The 20,329-nt window shown below is 38.7% G+C and overlaps 1 protein-coding gene across 7 annotated transcripts in view; it reads right to left on the bottom strand.

The window, feature by feature from the left end:
• Window positions 1-20,329, bottom strand: part of PCDH15 (protocadherin related 15) — a 1,256,363-nt gene that overhangs the window by 151,557 nt on the left and 1,084,477 nt on the right. For all 7 annotated transcript variants that reach the window (XR_006299724.1, XM_043596132.1, XM_043596136.1 and 4 more), the window contains 2 exons: window positions 17,802-17,942; window positions 15,757-15,869 (listed from right to left, as the gene is read on the bottom strand). Coding sequence is in view for 6 of the 7 variants with exons in the window: in XM_043596132.1 (XP_043452067.1) it covers window positions 15,757-15,869; window positions 17,802-17,942 (254 nt within the window). In the remaining variant the exon portion in view is untranslated. The remainder of the gene's footprint in view (window positions 1-15,756; window positions 15,870-17,801; window positions 17,943-20,329) is intronic.

Below are 20,329 nucleotides of genomic sequence, written 5' to 3'. Positions count from 1 at the left end.
GAATATTTTTAAAACTAAGGATTTTAGGGGCACCTGGGTGGCGCAGTCGGTTAAGCGTCCGACTTCAGCCAGGTCACGATCTCGCGGTCTGTGGGTTCGAGCCCCACGTCAGGCTCTGGGCTGATGGCTCGGAGCCTGGAGCCTGTTTCCGATTCTGCGTCTCCGTCTCTCTCTGCCCCTCCCCCATTCATGCTCTGTCTCTCTCTGTCCCCAAAATAAATAAACGTTGAAAAAAAAATTTTTTTTAAAAAGTAAGGATTTTGGACTGAAGATCAAAAATTGCTTGATTTGGCCCTAGATTCAAGTATGACTCCCACTTTTTTCACATTTAGATCTCCTGAAAAATACACAGATGGCCTCCTTTCAATCATAAAGAGACAGTCACATCAATGCTTCTGCTATAGGACACTTATGAGGATTTGCTACGGTAACTCACTACACCTGCCCTCACCTTCCTGCATAGTTCTCAGAGCTTGAACTATGCCACTTGATGTTTCAAAATAAAGGAGTGCATTTCTTCTTGTTTTCAAAAAAAAAAAAAAGAGAGAGAGAGGGAGAAAAGAAAAACAGAATTTCAGCAATGCCACATCTGGGGTACACACACAAAAGAAAAGAAATCACTATTTTGGAGAGTTATTTGCACTCCCATATTTACCGCAACAATATGGTTTATCATAGCAGTTTGCTTATCACAGACAAGACGTGGAGACGACCTGTGTGTCCACTGGTGGATGAATGGATAAAGAAAAAAACACGTATTTTATATTACTGGCTTCTGCTTTGGAAAACTCGCAGTTGTAAATGATTTCTCTGCCTCTCTGAGATGTAAATCTTTTCAAAAGCCAGGACTGTTTCCCTCAAGGACCTGAGTTTGAAACATCATCATGAAGGGAAATAGAGGTCCTGACTCCCACAGGGTAGGATCTGGACTTGGGTGGCAATCACTCCAAATTGTGAGGGTTATGCAGTAACAGGTGATGGAGGCACATAGGAAAAACAAAATTCTGGTTACAAATACCAATCCAGGAGTCATCAAGCATTTATAGGACACCTAGCTTGAGCACAGTACTGTATTTATAGGTAGCAATGACCCTATGATTCATTTACCTGTGACAGCCCCCAGTCGTGCCCATTGCCCTGGTTTAAATTATTGTAGGGTGTCCCCCTTTACTCTCATTAGTGTCCTACTTTGGGCAATAAATCATATGATCTTCACTGCATTAGACACCATAGGGATACAGTTAAGGGGGAAACGTAGCTCTCTCTCTTAAATCTACATTCTACCCAGTGAGATGAAGCACATATGTACTCAGGTTTACTTCTTTCCACTTTGGATTCCACGTATTTTGCCATTAGTGTAGTAACTCCTGCTTTCCCTTGTTTGCAATCGCCTGGACTATCTCTCCCTGTCAGTCTCTTGGTGTGTGTGTATGTGTGTGATTTCCTCTTAAATATGCTGTTTAGGGGTGCCTGGGCGGTTCAGTCAGTTGAGTGTCCAACTTTGGCTCAGGTTATGATCTCACAGTTTGTGGGTTCGAGCCCCGCGTCGGGCTCTGTGCTGACAGATCAGAGGCTGGAACCTGCTTTCAATTCTGTGTCCCTCCCCTGTTCGTGCTCTGTCTCACTCTGTCTCTCAAAAATAAATAAATGTAAAAAAATAATTAAAAAAAATATGCTGTTTACTGGCCTAGAACCCCGTGTGAAAAGCTGACCAGAAACAACACAGGATGAGAAGATGAGGCAAAGGGCACAGCCACTGAGCTCCAGAGCACCTTGGAGATGCGCGACTTTGCCATTATAAATCGGTGATAAAAATGCGATGTTTGTAAATCAACATTTCAGTTGTGCAAATATCTACTTTCCTGATGGAGTGGGGAAGCAGAGTGATCTTCCATGAAACACCTCTGCTGGTATCTCTTGCTTCACATCAGTCAGTGTCCTTGGAATCTCCGTGATAACGAACAAGGTCGGTAGTGGGGCTCCTAAGAGCCTTCACATCTGCTCTCCTCCACCCAGTCCCTCCCCAAGATCCATCCTGATTCTCTATGTCACATCTTGATTTTAGGAAAGTCTCCAGCTTCCCTCCTTCTGGACCTGACTGCACACTGCTCTCTTCCTGGCACAGTCCTGCTTCATTCTTTAGGGCTGTACCTCACCGCTGCTTTATCTGGGAGATTTTCTTTTTTTCTTTTTTTAATTTTTTTTTCAACGTTTATTTATTTTTTGGGACAGAGAGAGACAGAGCATGAACAGGGGAGGGGCAGAGAGAGAGGGAGACACAGAATCGGAAACAGGCTCCAGGCTCTGAGCCATCAGCCCAGAGCCTGACGCGGGGCTCGAACTCACGGACCACGAGATCGTGACCTGGCTGAAGTCGGACGCTTAACCGACTGTGCCACCCAGGCGCCCCTATCTGGGAGATTTTCATGTAGGTCTCACCTATGTCTGTCCCTCGCCACTGTCCAGATGTGGCCCGAGCTGCCATTGTCCTTTGCGTGTGATCCCGTGGCTTTCTTTTGACCAAGTCCACACTGGTGCACTCAGACCCCTTCTGGCTGACATCCACAGCGGTCAAGTTTCTTTTTAAAGCTCCCATCTACCCTCATCACCTTTAGTCCGAGGTGCTCACCAAGGTTCAGCAGTTTCCCAGTGCTCCGGGAATGAAATGTCGCAGATTTCCGTGTCATGTCACAGCCCTGTGGCTCACTGTCTCTTCTTCAACAACACTGACCTTCCCCCAATTCCTGGAATGTGTCCTCCTCCTGTCCAGTGAGAACTTCTTATTTCCTCCCAGTTCCTGAGCCCATCACTGCTTCCCACTTATTCACATGTCTGCCATTTCCAGGGAAGTCTTCAGTCTTCTCTTACGTCCTTTGTGGCTTGCCCCTGTGTGCTCTGTTGAAAGTGCCCATGGGGCCACATTCCGTTCGTAGATGTCACGTGCCAGTTTGCAATTTTAACCTGATTGCTATGGTCATTGTTTTGTTCCAAAGGAGTGAGTTCCTCATCACTGGGGTGGCTGTTCCAGGATGTCCAAATGGGAGCTTATCTGAAACTGTAGGACTGTAACAGCTCACATGAGTTCTGCCTCTTGTATTCCCAGCAAAAGACCAAGGTTTTGTGTTTGTTTCATTTTTTACTGAGAAAATTAGTGCACTGTTGTGGTGTGTGTGTGTGTGTGTGTGTTGCTGGAGACAATTACTTACACTTCATTTTTTTTACTTTTAGTTTTTTGGCATAAGTCTGTACTTGTGTGCTGGCAGGGCACCAATAACACGTACATAATCAGTGTTGCTTCTATTCTTGCTGCGTATAAACTCATTTTTTAAAAATGTTTATGTTTTGATAGAGAGAGGGGTGGGAAGGCAGAGAGAGAGGGAGACACAGAATCTGAAGCAGGCTCCAGGCTCTGAGCTGTTAGGACAGCACAGAGCCCTAAGCAGGGCTCGAACTCCCAGACTGGGAGATCATGACCAGAGCTGAAGTTGGATGCTCTACTGAATGAGCCACCCAGCTGCCCCTCACTGTGTATAAACTCCTTGAGAACGATGCCTACGTCTTAAAAATCTTTGCATGGCCAACACCTGGGACAAGCCTGTTAAAGAATAATATCACAGCTATTTTTTTAAGCATGTGCTCTGTACTATGTTCTTCACAAAGCTCTTTGTCTCACATATAAATACTTATACAATATTTATATCTCTAGGAAAGCAGGCCTTAGGGAGCTTCAGTAACTTCATCAAGTTCAACCAACACCTGCCATCCAGCAGCCATGATTCAAACCTTGGCATTGTTGTGTCATTTTGCCTCATAAAAGTTTGCATTAATTATTAATAAAATAAAAATAATGTGCCCTAGTATATGTTGCACTTGAACTAAAAAGTTCCCACAGATGTAATGCAATGAGAGAAGAATGGAATCTATGACAACACTCTTTGTATCTGAAAACTTGTTTTCAATTGTAAACAGTGGATTGAAACAATAGCCAAATTATGGAAAGAGCCTAAATGTCCATCAACTGATGAATGGATAAAGAAATTGTGGTTTATATACACAATGGAGTACTACACGGCAATGAGAAAGAATGAAATATGGCCCTTTGTAGCAACGTGGATGGAACTGGAGAGTGTGATGCTAAGTGAATAAACCATACAGAGAAAGATAGATACCATATGGTTTCACTCTTAGGTGGATCCTGAGAAACTTAACAGAAACCCATGGGGGAGGGGAAGGAAAAAAAAAAGAGGTTAGAGTGGGAGAGAGCTAAAGCATAAGAGACTCTTGAAAACTGAGAACAAACTGAGGGTGATGGGTACTGAGGAGGGCACCTTTTGGGATGAGCACTGGATGTTGTATGGAAACCAATTTGACAATAAATTTCAAAAAAAAAATAAAAATAAACAGTGGATTGATTGATTATTTAGGTATTTATTATAGAGGTTGGGGGGCACCAGAGACAGAGAGAGAAAGAATCTGAAGCAGGCTCTGGACTCAATGTGGAACTTGTGGGGTCGATGTGGGGCTCAATCCCATGACCCCTGGATCATGACCCTGAGCCAAGATCAAGAATCAGATTCTAAACCAACTGAACCACCCAGGAACTCCTCTAAATAGTGGATTTAATTTTTTGAAGGATTGATTGATTGATTTAGAAGTGGGGGAGGGATAGAGAAAGGGGGAGTGAGAAAACCCCAAGCAGGTTCCGCACTGTCAGTACGGAGCCCAATGCGGGGCTTGAACTCATGAACTGCGATCATGACCTGAACTGAAACCAAGAGTCAGTCGCTCAACCTACTGAGCCATCCGGACGCCCTGTCAGTGGATCTAGAATGAACTGCTCAAACCTGCGTCCTTTGTTGCTGGTGGGCTGGTTTCACTCTGCCATGTGAGCAAATGTCAGACTCTACTATAACCTTGAAGACGTGAAGGAGAATTAAATTCCATGCGGATACACAGGGAGCCTATGAAAGCAGTAATGAAGACCGCTGGAGCTACTCTTTCAGTAGTTAACAAGGCAAAATCTATTACCTTTGAGGCAAGATTTTAGTAGTGCCATAAAAGCACAGGAAATGTTATCTTCAGGTAAAGTCAACTCTCATATTGGACAATAAATCTAAATTAAAATAGTAAACAACCCTAGCAAACAAGTAAGGCCCTCTGCATTTATTTTATATGATAGTAAGAGTTTTCAGATTGTTTTTTTCTTCTTTAGTTTTTGGAACCAAGACCAAAAGTTCTTCCTAAACTATTGTACTTATTGATTAACAATCTTTTCTCAAAGTCCCATGTCCAAACCTGGGCGGTTTATACGAGAATAATGGCAACACTCCTCAATGTAAGGTAACTTTAATTCTCTTGACTAATGGGACGGTCACCAGAGCAGCTCACCATTTCCTTGGCCATTGTGATAACATTGTTTTCATTTTTCACAGCATATAAAAATGGATTTCTGGATTTTAAATTACACTTTTTCTCTGTTTTTGCATATCAGGAGGTAGACTGTTAATCCTTTTTAGTTCTTCATAAAATCTACTCTTTTTATTCTTTAATATAAAGCCTTTTGAGAAACTTATTTTAAATATAAATGGTATGAGATTTTTGCATTGCCATTTATTATAAGATTAATTCAAATTGACCAGCAGAGTATCAATCTTTTACTTTATGAGGGAGACCAAAAAGATTATTTTCTTTATTCAAGGTATTTGAATTTTTGAAAGATGTCAAGATATTTATATGCATAATATTCTTATTTTGGACTTAATATATTAAATGTGAAGAACACTGGAAATTAAATATGACTCAATATTTTTCTAAGAGTTAGCAAATATCAACTTTTTCAAGAGGTTAATAAAAATACCTTAGGAACATTTGCCTCTTCTCTTTGGTATACATACAAATATAAATTTTGAATTTCTGTTTTTATGGAAATTACATTTTAAAACACAGGAATCCTTAAAAATGAATATAAATGTGGCATTAAATCACACAGAGTTTAATAATCAATGTTGATACACTTCCATTTTAAATAAATACCAAAGGTATGTCTATATTGTAGCATATCTGTTTGGAAAATTTGTAAATAATTGTCTTTGGTAAAATTTTTGATAAATTGTATAAGGTACTGCATTTTTCATTCAAAATCAATATTCACATTTGGACTCCATGATCTATTCCAGACGCGCTGACCTTTCTATGATATTTACCTCTAGAACCGAGGACAAGTGAGTCCCTGTGTGTTTAGTCCATCATCCTGGGATGAAGGTCAAATATTCTTCGAATGCTAACTCACTTGACCTATAGGAGTCAATCTATTCTTAAGTAATATGTGTTTGAACTACTATGAGGATTTTGATGCTTCTGTCTGGATTAATGAAAAGATAACATAAAATGTACTTTCTGACTATGACACTATGACTATTTTCCAGAAGAGCCAAGTAGATAATTGACTAAACCCTCTTATCAGATATGGCCATGTGGCAGCAATGAGAGTGCCCCAACAGATCTCCAGTTACAGGAGGCGCCCTTGACCAAGGTTCCATTGCTGTGCCCTGAAGTCCACGGCTGTGTTTATGTGCAGGCCACGCTTCCTAGGTGCCCCTTCCTGATTGTGATTCACAAAAGCGGAGATGCTAAGGTGGGTCCCTTCCTAGGAGACAATGGACTTCTCCAACTTGTGACTATCGTTTGAGGGATCCCTGATCATCATGCAGAACGTATTGAAATGTGGCCACTTCAGTGGCACACCAGCCTAGGATGTTCTACACAAACTTCTGTCTTCTTCCCTTGAGGTCAGAATGAATGTGGTTTGAAGGTTCCCTAGGTTTACTCTGCTCTCTGCTCATTTCTCTCACAAAAGTATTTTCCCTAAAGAACCTGTTAAGTCTCATCTGGATGTTTAATTGCTAGGGGATGGACCAAAACTAACACAGGAGATCACAGGCACTAAAGTTTAAGAGGGAGTATTAGTATTTCAGAAGATATAAATTAAATTTAAAATATCCATGGACATTTAGAAATCCAATTCTAGGGAAAGTAAAGACATTTAAAAAAATGTTTACTAAAGAGTCTTAATATATAATACAATAAGTATTAATATATAGAAATATTAAAATAAAGAAGAATAAATTGAATAGATTTACTATAAATTGATTTTTGTAGAGACAAAAAAGAAAATCTTAAGGGTTATAATTAGCCATTATGTAAATATTATAACGAGGAGGAAGAGTTTGTCATATGTTGTAAGATACACTAAACTAGTATAAGAAACTGTAATTAACATTTATTTCAGGTCAGCAACCACATGGTTAATATAATTTTTTTTTATCACATTAATGGCAGACATTGCCAAGTATACAGAACTCTTTTTCCCAAGAAGAATGATCCCTGTCAAGATACCTGCTAATAATTGATAGGAGGGCATTATTAGTCACCTGTCTTAAATGAGGAGTTTAGCTCAGTTTCAGACAAGGGGCAAGAGGACATGCCACCCCAAAATATGCCACTTTGTCCTATGGATTATTTTGAGCTGTAGGCACTCAAATGATAGCAAATACAAGGAGATGCTTTTCTCTGAGCTACACTTATCTGCCTAAAGACAGATCCTCCAACAGGAGCTCAAATGTCATGGATCCCCTCCCCAGGAGTTTCACTGACCAGGGAAATGGAGTCGCCACAGGAGAGGACATGTGAAGACGGACACACCAGCAATCGATTCTTTCAGGGCCCACCCCTCTTTCCTAAAAATCAGTTACTCTTCCCTGAGAGGCCTTTACCCCCCTCCCCGTCCCCTGTTAAGATGCTATTGGATCCTGAAGTTTAAAGCCACCTGTTTGTGTTACTTATCTTTCCTGGGTGTCTCTCATGTGTACATGAAGTATGCATGTTAATAGACTTCTCCTTGTTTTTCTTTTGTTAATCTGTCTTTTGTTACAGGAATCTCAGTCAAGAACTAGGAAGGGGAGAGGGAAAATTAATTTTCTTCCCCTACGCAGTCATACTACTTGAAAGAGGAAGTGGATGCTAAAACTGATGAAGGCTCAGAGAAAAATGCATAGAACAAAATTAAAGGAACAAATATAATAACAATAATCTCCCCACAGGGAATACCTTCCCAATATCCACAATTACGTGAAGATTGAAAGGGTGAGTTCCTCATGACTTTGTGGCAAGGATATCAGAAAAAGCAATTATTAAATTATCAGGCTGACTACGTGATCCCTATGGGCAGTTTTGCCCATTACTGCCGTGCCCTCAAAAACAGAATTTTCATTAAGATTAACCTATTTCTCTCTGCTTCCAATGAGAATCAATCTGTGGAGAATGGTTTAAATTAAGAAACGATATTGCATAGGATATAGAGACAATCACTTGAATAGTAATAACTCAAAACTAATGATTATTTATGTAAGGTAGGGGCTAGTATTTGCATTTAATTCATTGCAAAAAGAAAAAATGAAGCCATCTGGAGATACTTGGGACAAGAGAGAGGAGTTGGGTTTTTTTTATAATTTTTTTTAACGTTTATTTATTTTTGACACAGAGAGAGACAGACCATGAACGGGGGAGGGTCAGAGAGAGGGAGACACAGAATCTGAAGCAGGCTCTAGGCTCCGAGCTGTCAGCACAGAGCCCGACATGGGGCTCGAACTCACAAACCGCGAGATCATGACCTGAGCCGAAGTCGACCGCTTAACCGACTGAGCCACCCAGGCGCCACCCCCCCTTTTTTTTAAAATAATTTTAGAGAGAGGAGTTTTAACAACAAAGGGTTAAGAGGTGCCACTGACTCTTTAAGAAATTTGTTTTGGGGCACCTGGGTGGCTCAGTTGGTTGAGCGTCAGACTTTGGCTCAGGTCATGATCTCACAGTTTGTGGGTTCGAGCCCCGTGTCGGGCTCTGTGCTGACAGCTCAGGGCCTGGAGCCTGCTTTGGATTCTGTGTGTCCTTCTCTCTCTGCTCCTTCCCTACTCACACTCTGTCTCTCTCTCAAAAATAAATAAAGATTGGGGTGCCTGGGTGGCGCAGTCGGTTAAGCGTCCGACTTCAGCCAGGTCACGATCTCCCGGTCCGGGAGTTCGAGCCCCGCGTCGGGCTCTGGGCTGATGGCTCAGAGCCTGGAGTCTGTTTCCGATTCTGTGTGTCCCTCTCTCTCTGCCCCTCCCCCGTTCATGCTCTGTCTCTCTCTGTCCCAAAAATAAATAAACGTTGAAAAAAAAAATTTAAAAAAATAAATAAATAAATAAATAAAGATTTAAAAAAAAATTGTTTCAAGGAAAGAAGAACTTGTTTCAAGGAAAGGGAAAAGAAGGAATAAAAAATGATAACTTGAGGTACGAACTCTAAGAGACCGAAATTTCTGGCTTCTGGCATCTCCTTCTTTGTCAAAAAGATGAACTGGAAGAACCACATAAAACAGAAATGACCCATGAAATGGAAATCTGTTACGATGTTGAAATTTTTGGCTGTGTGTTTGCCCCTAATAATACGAATGCGTGTTTATAATTTTGGAAAGAAATGTTTTACAGCCTGAAGAGGTCCATGCTGCTTAAAATTTTGAGAAGAATTCAGCGTTTTCTGGAAAATATAAGTGTTTATTCAATGACAAAGAGAAGAAGCAAATGATGTTTCGATTCTCCATTGAACCTAATTAAGTGACCCAAGGAGACATGGAAAAGGCCATGGAGTGAACAAAGTAAGTCTGTTTCAAGTACTATAACCGTATAGGGACCAAAGAGAAATAAATGCACAGTTGGTTTAAGAAGTGCTGTAAATCTGGCCATTATAATAAAAGCACACACATATCTGTATGGGGCAAATTGCTTTCTCATTAAGAGATGTCTCCTACCCTTAAAAATTACTTCAAGGCAGCCCATTAGGGAATAACTTCAGTTCACAGGATTTGAGGAAAAAACAAAATTAAATCTTAGCACATATAAAACATCCCAATATTAGACACTGTACACAAGAAAAGAATGTGAGAATTTTCTCTTCTAGTCTCGACAGGCTAAATTATTTCCCTTAATACGGGGTGGTCTTTGTAGAATTCTTTCAAAAACTTTACAAACTTCATTATTTCGTTTTCAAAGAACCATTAGCAGAAAGTGAGGAAGTTTTTAAATAGGAATCGGGAACAGAGACACAAGAGAAAGGGAGGTGGGCTGACATTTAGTTATACTGCTACTTGTACGTTGGTTAGCTAACCTGCTAATTATCTGCTATCAGAAACTTAGCAGGCAGTTCAGGAAGCTTTTCTTTGGTAAATACCAAGGTATTTACGATGATGTTTGTTATTTGTTGGTTCCTACTTGTATAATTTTAGAAGAGGTAACAACAGGTCTATTTGTGCACTCCTGCAAGGAGGCAATTACCAGTAACTGGATATTTAAATGTTTTGAATGCCATAAAAAGAATAATGGATTTTGTGTCTCTGTCGATGTAGAACTGCCACATTGGGAAATGTTTCAGCAAATAGTAAATGTCTCCTCTCAAATCTCTTTGATAGTCTCTACAAAGGGAGTTTACAGTTCGTGACTCTCACTTACACTCTGCCATAATGCTTTCTTTTTCCTTGTGATCAGGACTATTACAGTTCTCAGGAGCAGGGAGAGAGTAATTAACTGTAATCAGACAACCAAACTTTGCTTTGAAGTCCAGAAAGGTTTGGTTTGGAATATGTGCTATTAACATTGGATGTGCTGAAATCACTAGAAATAATTTAAAACATTCCAAAATGTCCATCTGAGATTTTCTTTGAATTCAAACAAAAAATAGTATGCATTCTTTTGTGCTTTAAGAAAAATGTGATCTATTTTACCAATACACGTGGAGGAATAAGAATGTCTCTGTACCATTCCATGATGGGTTCACGTTCCCAATCTTACATGTTTTTAATGCAAAACAAGTCATATCAAGATGATATAGCAATAAAAATCCGTACCTTGTCTAAAATTACACATTCAATGTGCTAATTCTCCACCAACACTATATTCCTTTTTCCCTCAGTAAGAGAGGTGGGACTGAGGTACGTGTGTCCAGCAAGGGACAGAAGTTGTCTGCCCTTTCTGAGCTGGCTGTGGACATTTGCCTGGATTTCTGAGATGGAACATGAGCTGAGGTGAAATGTGCAAGCCCTACCTCGCTTGGTTCAGGAAATATCTGGATGTGGACTTCTGCCCCCTTTCCCTTTCCAGGGACAGAAATGGCAATGACTGGAGTAATTCTGAAATAATGTTAAGGATGGAAGATCCTAAATTGGCCCAGGTCCCTGATGACTGCGGAAGAACTGCATGAAGAGTTATCGCCAACCTGAAACACTCACTTTAGATGGTCACGTGAGCCTAAGCACATTTGTTGTTGTTGTTGTTGTTGTTGATCTTTAAGTTGTTGTAATTTAAGGGTTTCTTTTCACAGCCCTCTACCCTATCCTCACTAATCTTATTATCCAAGATTTAATGACTGACTGTTACAAAAACAAGATAATTGGATTAGGGGAGAGGGTCAGTTTAAGAATCGAGTTCAAGGGGCACCTGGGTGGCTCAGTCAGTTAAGCTTCTGACTTCAGCTCAGGTCACGATCTCATGGTTCGTGGGTTCGAGCCCGGCATCAGGCTGTGCTGACAGCTCAGAGCCTGGAGCCTGCTTCGGATTCTGTGTCTCCCTCTCTCTCTGCCTCTCTCCCACTCACTGTCTCTCTCTCTTTCTCTCTCTCTCAAAAATAAACATTAAAATAATTTAACAAAAAGAATGGAGTTCAATATTCTAAAATGAATGAATGTTTTATCTTTAGAGCCTTTCTTCCCACCTAGACACCTGTTGAAACTAGTTATTCCTAAACAATTCAAGAGCCAATACGGGAATGAAGACATGCAGGACATGTAAACACGGCATGTATCTCAGCTGGCAAAGCTACTCATCTCTGATCACCGCTTTCCCTTTGCAACCCGTGCTCATGCTTTCCCCACACCCCACCAGGGACACAAATCTTGCTTATCCTTTTATGTCCCCCCAAATTGGATCACATGAAAAAGTTTTTCCACCAGGACCAATTCTGTAATGGAAGTAGGATTTTACCTCTATCTTTGTAGGGTTTTCTGGCTGGGTCTAAGTATGAAACACACATAAGTCACTTTAGTAGGAGTGAACGTACACATTTATATAAGTTTTAAGTGACAGGAGAGCCCTCATGAGGCAATGAAGATCCAGAGAAATGGCAACGCCAACATACTTTTGTATTAGGATGAACAGGGAGAGGTCATTGCGGAAAATTAAACTCTAGAAGGAGCCCGGAGGGCGATGTGAATTATTCTAACAAGTCCTGTCTGTATCAGCTCTCTTGGCTTTGACTCCTCATTAAAGAACATTTTTCCTCCTGGTACAGGGAGGGCATCCTTCACATCAGAGTTTATAGGTCCTGTGTTTAGGAAGTAAAAGGGAGATTAGAATGTCCTTCCTGCAGCTGGTACTTTTTAAGTGATTTTAGTTCAAAATAATCTTTATGCCAAAGTGAAATACTCTTCCACCATTCAATTCCAACACAAGGGATCATACTGATAGTAAAGGTCTAATAACATTGTTTAGCATCTCTGGGAGTTATGTGCATCTGGCCAAGGCTATAAATGATTTCCAAAAAAAGTCATATGTAATATATGTAAACATATGTCATTCCTAGTTCAGTATTCCTCTTCTTATCTGTGACTCAAAGGCCTAGGCTCCTTTCTTGTTATATTTCAAAGTTGTCAACACATGGCTCCCAAGCGTCTCTGGGTGTTTTCTCCATTTCGCCTGTCCTTATGGGGAAAAGGTTAAGTAAGGCCAGGAAACAGTGCGGACCATACTTTTCCACATTTTATTTGCCAGAACTCAGTCCTACAGCTCAATTTAGCAAGCTAGGCTGGGAAGTGGAGTCTAGCTGTGTGCCCAGGAGGAAGAAGGAAAGACTGGGAGGGATCCAGACTCACTATATACTTGGAATCAAGAGCACAGAGAGAGAACTGATGAAGATCAGCCCTAGGTCTTTTTTTGTTTGTTTGTTTGTTTTTTAATAGTTCATTCTACACTTTAAATCATATGTAAAGTTACTTAAACATTTAAATTCAATTATTGGTCTTATTCAAAACGTAGTGTCTTCTGCCAATGGTTGTTGATATAACTTTATTCTTATCCAAGGTTTCTAAGTGTCTGATAAAAAAAGTAAACAATCCCATTCAGTGCCCTAGTCCTACTGAATCCATTATGGCAATTACATCGATTCTTAGGACTTTCTTCATAAACTGTAGGATACAACAAGATTACCAAACCTCCCTTATGTGTCAGAGGAACTCACGAATTGGGACAGTCAAGGGCACTATTTGCAAATGTTAGAAATGTTCTTCAGAAAGGGCAAAAATTCTTCCCTGTAAGCTCATGTCACTCCTCTTAGTTTTAGCACCAAGTAATTGGTGGGTTTTTTCTTCTCTAAGTTAACAACTTTATTAATAGAATCTATTTGCAGTTAGTAGCTGTATGCCAAGAAGGTAGGGAATGGTAAATTATTCACTGAACAAAACATTTTTATTCTTAAAAAGTGGCATGAATAAGGGTAATTAAAAAAAGAAAGCTAAATGAACAATGCCCTGATGAGACCTACGACCTTGGCATTCATGCCCCAATGTTTGGCTAACAGAGTTAACAAGCAATGTGCTCCCGAAGTCTGGAGGCATACTGCTATTAAGAGGAATGAGCAGCAGAGGAAAACCCAGAGAAGGGGGATCCATTTACAGAGCCTATTCGAAAGGACAGCATTAGGCATCATCACTCCGGCCTTCTTTGGGGTTCCAAGGATGGACTAGATGGGAGGAGAACTTTGGGAGAACACAGGTTGGGATTTTGCTCGGCTGAAACTCTGAAGGATTTTTGGACCCATCCCAAATAGTAAGTACATTTTTTATGAACGTTGAATCTAGGTAAGTTGGGGAGAAATACAAGTGAGTTTACATTCATTTGGGTTCTTGACATGACCACAATAAACATGTTCAAGGAAGGGCTCTAGAAGCAGAAAACCACATGCACCTTGGCAAAGAACTGGAGTTCACAGGTTACCATGACAACAAAAGAAAAGGGGAATTGGTAAGGATGGACATAAGGAAGAAAATGGTGTTTCAAACAGACTGACCAAGAATTCTTAACAGTTTAAATGCAGTTTTTTAAAAAAATAGTTTTAATGGTTATTTATTTTTGAGAGAGTGCGTGCGTGTGCGTGTGCATAATTAGGGGAGGGGCAGAGAGAGAGGGAGACACAGCATTCGAAGCAGGCTCCAGGCTATGAGCTGATAGCACAGAGCCCGACGTGGGGCTCGAACCCACAAACTGTGAGGTCATGACCTGAGCTGAAGTCAGATGCTTAACCGACTGAGCCACCTAGGAGCCCCAAGTTTTAAATATATTTTCCATCTCAGTGATTTACATATATGTTATGTAGAGTTTTCTGGTAAAATTATATACTTTAATTTATTGCTTGAATATTGCAAAGGCAACTTTTTATAAAGGAAAACACTACTTGGCCAGCATGGTAAATGTTCCCAGACATGTCATCTGCCTTCCAGTATCTCAGCCCTTGCCCTAACTCACAATTCTTACGTAGTTCTTAGAAATTATGAAAGTAATAAATCAAAGCAATAATAATACAAATTTTAGAATCTGATAAAGTATTCTATTATATGAAGTCTTCCTTCTTCTTGAGTCCTAATTAGCATCATTATGTAATGTTGACTTTGTCTCTAAATAGAGCAAACTACTAAACTGTATCATGAAAGAAAGTTGTACTCTATTGTCAGGAAAGCATTATAAATCTTACAGTAATGTGCAAACATAAAATATAGTAAATTTAGTTGTATTATTTTTTTCAATTCTTCACTTCCTAAGAATATCTATGTATGTATCTATCTATCCATGTATCTATCTTTCTATCTATCTTAATCTATCTATCTAGCCATCCATCCACACATACTGTGGACTGTCGTCCTAAAAAGCCTTAACCCTCAATGGCATAGTACTTGAAGGTAAGGCCTTTAGAAACAAGAGGGTGGGGCCCTAATCTTGGGATTAGCACCCTTACAAATACCAGAGATTAGCTTGCTTTCTCTTACTTTCCTCTATGTGAGCCAGGAAAAGAGCTCTCACCAGAGTTTGACCATGCTGGTACCCTGACTTCAGACTTCCAGCCTCTAGAACAGTGAGAAATAAATTTGTTTGAGCCCTTCTTTCTGTGGCATTTTATTATGGCATCCTGATTTAAGACAGTATATATGCTAATTCTATATTATGATATGCAATATGTATTATGCACATAAACACACACATACATTCTCTCCCTCTCTCTTTCACTGGTTATATGAGAAATATCATTTCAGACAGATGTCAAATTATGTCTCTGGCAATAACATGAAACTAAATGCCTACTTCTCACCATTGGGATCATTAAATAGTTGCAGTTTAAACCCCAAAATATAATGTATTTTTCAAGGACTGTGTTAATTATTTTTAAAGCATTCATTATTCATCAAAGCATTATGAAAGCTGATATTTTTATAGACTAAACTGTCATGTTAACTAAATATCAACTTTTAAAATAAGGGTAATATTATGTTAATTTAGAAAAACTTAAACTAGAATGGGAAGGACCATTCATTGATCAATTCTTATCGCAGCAGTTTTGAGAGGCCATTAACGAAGCGAAACAAAAAAAACTTTACATATCACAAAAACTGATGGAAATCAATACCTATATTCCTCTTGTGTGAAGCGTGGGATTTCTCCAGGATGTAAGACCAGAATCTTCACCGTGGCACTGCTGGACATCACAGGCTCACCATCATCAAAAGCGACGACCACCAACTTAAAAAGTAATACAAATTCATGTTAAAGATTATTAACAAGAAGAAAAGAAGGCATCATTTTAATCTTTGGACTGCCTGGCCCCAGAGGGGGCGCAGTGATCATGTCCTCACTGTCTGCCAGGTCGTAACCACTGTACTAGGATATGTTACATATATTCTCACTTAATCTTTACACCAGTCCCACCAGGTAGATGTTTTATGTTCATTTCCTAGACAAGAAAACTCAAAGAAGAAGAGTTACTAACTCTATGATAAAACACTGCCAGTAAAAACAGGTAGACAATGCGACATCTCTCCAATGGCTAAACTGATTTCTCTTACACAACCCCACTGGTGCCTACAGTAAAACATGTGCCATTATAAGCACCAACACTTATTTAAAAAGTGTTAAATTCAGTCACATCGATAGCAAAAAGCTAATTAGCTTGCTTATAAAAAGAAATTAATTTTTCCAGGGAATTAATTGTCTGCAAGATTATAGGGCAGAAATACTTCACTCTGGAGGATAAAACTGGAAATTTTTCCAGTTTAATACACTTAGATATACACTCTCTTAAAAATATAGACAACCAAGTCCACACTGCATAGTAGAAACAGTTCCAATGATGAAAAATGCAGAAAAGCTTTCATTTCAAGATGGAACAACTATATAATACTTATTACTATAATTTATAATTGATTTTTTGATAACATATTTTATGTCAAGAATAATTCTTCTATTTAGGAAATGTTAAATATTTTCAAAACTATGTGTTTGTCCAGAATGTGTATAATTTTGGAAGGTACAGCTATTAATCTAAACCAGTTCAACTTAGACCATGAAGCCATAACTAAGGATCATCCTGCAGCCCATGATTTAGCCTTGGGTTAATATTTTACAAATGGAACAATTTCTCCCAACAGTGGTAGGATTATGTGAGGCATGGTACCCATGACACCCACAAGGTTAACCGATGAGGGCATTTCCTCATTGCAGGGTCAGAGGCTTTATTAACAATGAAAAAAGTATTCTAAGTAATTACAGAAGAGGGAAATGCTCAGACATTTAATAAAATAGATTATTTATGGTAATAGTGAAGGGTAGCACTATTTCAAATTTTTTGGAAGTATAACTTATCATGGGTACGCAAACTTGACCCAACAATTCTGCATCTCGGTATTTAAGGGAAAGAAATCGGGTCAGCAGCAAAAGTTATTGCACAAAGAGGTTCACAACAGCAAATTTTATCATGAAAAAAAAATTAGAAACAGCCTAATTATCCAACAACAAAGTATTAGACAAAATGATAATAGTGGATTCATACAATAGAACATCATATAACCATTAAAATAATACCACTACCAGTATTTATTGGCATGGGCAATATATTATGAAGTTAAAAAAGCAGTATGAATAATAGGATCATGTTATTTTATTTATTTATTCATTTTGTTAAGTTTATTTACTTATTTTGAGAGAGAGGGTGTGTGCATGTGTGAGCAAGGTGGGGGAGTGGCCGAGAGAGGGAGAGAGAGAGAATCCCAAGCAGGCTCTGAGCTGTCAGCCCAGAGCCCAATGCAATTCTTGATCCCATGAACTATGAGATCGTGACCTGAGCAGAAACCAAGAGTCCGATGCTTAACAGACTGAGGTTAAGCCACCCAGGTGTCCTTTATTTGATCATATTATTTGAAAACACATTATGTGTGCACTTGCATTTGCATGGAGTGTCATCATAAGGAGAGATATCAAAACGGTAAATTCTAGTTATCTCCAAGATGTGAAATATCAAGTGTACTTTTTTCTTTTGCTTATCTGATTCTCTAAATATCTATGTGCTTAAAAAATATATTATTTTGTAATTTAAATTATTTTGTACAGCCATCTGTTAAACTGAACTCTCAGAAGTTAAATATCAAACAGACCATGTAAGGGAAACTCTGCACTGACCTTAAAAATTGTCGTAGGTTCTTCATTAAGATTGACTCGAGTTATTACTCTTCCAGAATCTTCTTCTACGTCAAAAATACTAGCAGGATAAGGAAACTGGACATCATCTACTCTGTACCTCACACGACTTGCAGGTAATCCCTAGAATGAAATTATATATTATGAATTTACTCTTCACAAAATGAAAACAAAGAGTATCGATGATGCAAAACTGATCTATAAAACACATGGCCTTTTAGAAGTAAAAGATCATATTAAGCCATCACACTTCCACGTGTGAAATGCCACAGCCTCTCCACCTGTTACTGGAAACGATTTATGTGAAACAATAAACTACTGGCTGCCTTGAGCGTCTTCTCTTCCACTTTCCTTTAATTGTAGGAATCTCACCCAACCGAAACACCATGTGTGCTTAATAGTTTAACTTCTAAGACAATTCTAAATTATGTTCTTTCATTGTGCTTTTCTGAACTCTGACACTCAGAGCATGATGAAATGCGGAAGATCTGGAAGACTTGTAAAGTGGAAGGATAGGTACGGATGGGGAGGAGACAGAAAGTACCATCTGCTCTGTGCTGTTTAACACCTAGGTTTTGTCATAGATAAATTAATCCTCGTAACTAACAATCCTTTAGGATATCATTACTAATGACGGTGGTAGTAATAATAGTAAAATAATGACGCCTAACCTTTGTTGAATGGTTACTATGTGCAAGAAGCATAGTAAAGATGATACATACATATTCTACCACCCATTTTTTTAAATTTTCAGTTAATGAACTTGAGGCTTATGGGGAGTTAAAGGATGTTGACTTGTCCCAGTTATAGACCAAGATAAGTTGGGATAGTTAAATAATTCTTAGAAAAATAAATTAAGATTTGATAAAACTTTTAGACTGTAATAAAAATAGTCAAGATTGTTGGACATTCTCACTTACATTAGGGTTTAGGTTGGTCTTTTTTTGAATTATAGTAAGTGACACTGGTGTGTCAGTATAATCTTTTCAGTGCTTAAGCCAGCCCTTGAGGTGAAGTAAACAATTTGAACACAGAGCTGGCATGTGGTAGATTTGACCTCAAACCCAAACAGATGCTATGTGAACCACTAAATTCCTAGGATGAAAACATTCCCAAGCTTCAGTCACGGGCATGTCTACCTTCTCTACCTCTATTTTTAGACTCTACAATCTCTTCCAGTCCTTTAAACAACTTCTATTTGTTCAAAACTCCCAAAATTAAATTCTGGCTACACTCATTCTTTAAACTCCCAAGTAATATATATAATATTCAACTTAGATGTTCTATTTTTAACTCAACATATCCCAAACCAGCATATTGATTTCCTCTCCCAGACATATACGTAATCCACTCTAGGTCAATGGCCCCACCCTTTTACCAAGTTGGTCTCTCTGAAAGCCCTAGGGAAGGCATTGACCCTTCTCATTCTTTCAGACTCCACAACTGAACTGTCCTCAAGTCCTGCCAATAGCTCAATGAAAGCATGCTTAATATAGGTCATTTTCGTCTTCTCTATCAATTTGTTTCCTGCAGTGGACACTTAATTGACCTTCTCCTTATATTCTATTTGAATTATCTTAAAATATATAAACCATCTCTGAGATATAAAAAAGTAAACTATAAACCGAGAGTTTTTCCCCTACTAAGGTCAGGAACAAGACAAGGATGCCCACTCTCACCACTTTTATTCAACATAGTACTAGATATCCTAGCTACGGCAATCAGACAAGAAAAATAAATGAGTTATCCAAATTGGTAAGAAAGAAGTAAAACTTCCATTATTTGCAGACAACATGATACTATATATGGAATCCTAAAGAGTCTAGCAAAAACAAGCAAAACAAAAAACAACAACAACAAAAAGAAACTACTAGAACTGATAAATTAATTCAGTAAGATCTCAGGATACAAAATCAATATTCAGAAATCCATTGCATTTTTATATATTAATAATGAAGTAGCATAAAAAGAGATTAAGAAAACAATCCTATTTACAATTGCACCAAAAGTCATAAAATACCTAGGAATAAACTTAACCAAAGAAGTGAAAGACCTTATTTCAAAATCTATAAAATACCAATGAAAGAAACTGAAGAAAACACAAATAAATGGAAAGGTATTCTATGCTCAAGGATTGGGAAAATAAAACATTGTTAAAAGGTCCATACTACCCAACAATCAAAAAATTCCATGCAATCTCTATATAAATACCACCAATATTTTCACAGAACTAGAACAAACAATCATAAAATTTGTATAGAACCAGAAAATACCCCAAAGAGCCAAAGTTATCTTGAAAAAGAAAAACAAAACTGGAGGTAGTAGAATCCCAGCTTTCAAAATATACTACATAAAGTAATTAACACATGACCGTACTGCCACAAAAACAAACAGATGAATGGAACCAAACTGAGCCCGAAATAAACCCACAATTATATGATCAGTTAAACTTAAACAAAGGAGGCAAGAGTATGCAATGGGAAAAGACAGTGTTTTCAACAAATTATATT

Source organism: Prionailurus bengalensis, chromosome D2, assembly GCF_016509475.1.
Source record: "Prionailurus bengalensis isolate Pbe53 chromosome D2, Fcat_Pben_1.1_paternal_pri, whole genome shotgun sequence".
Classification (NCBI taxonomy): domain Eukaryota; kingdom Metazoa; phylum Chordata; class Mammalia; order Carnivora; family Felidae; genus Prionailurus; species Prionailurus bengalensis.
This window is presented reverse-complemented; position numbering and strand designations above follow the sequence as displayed.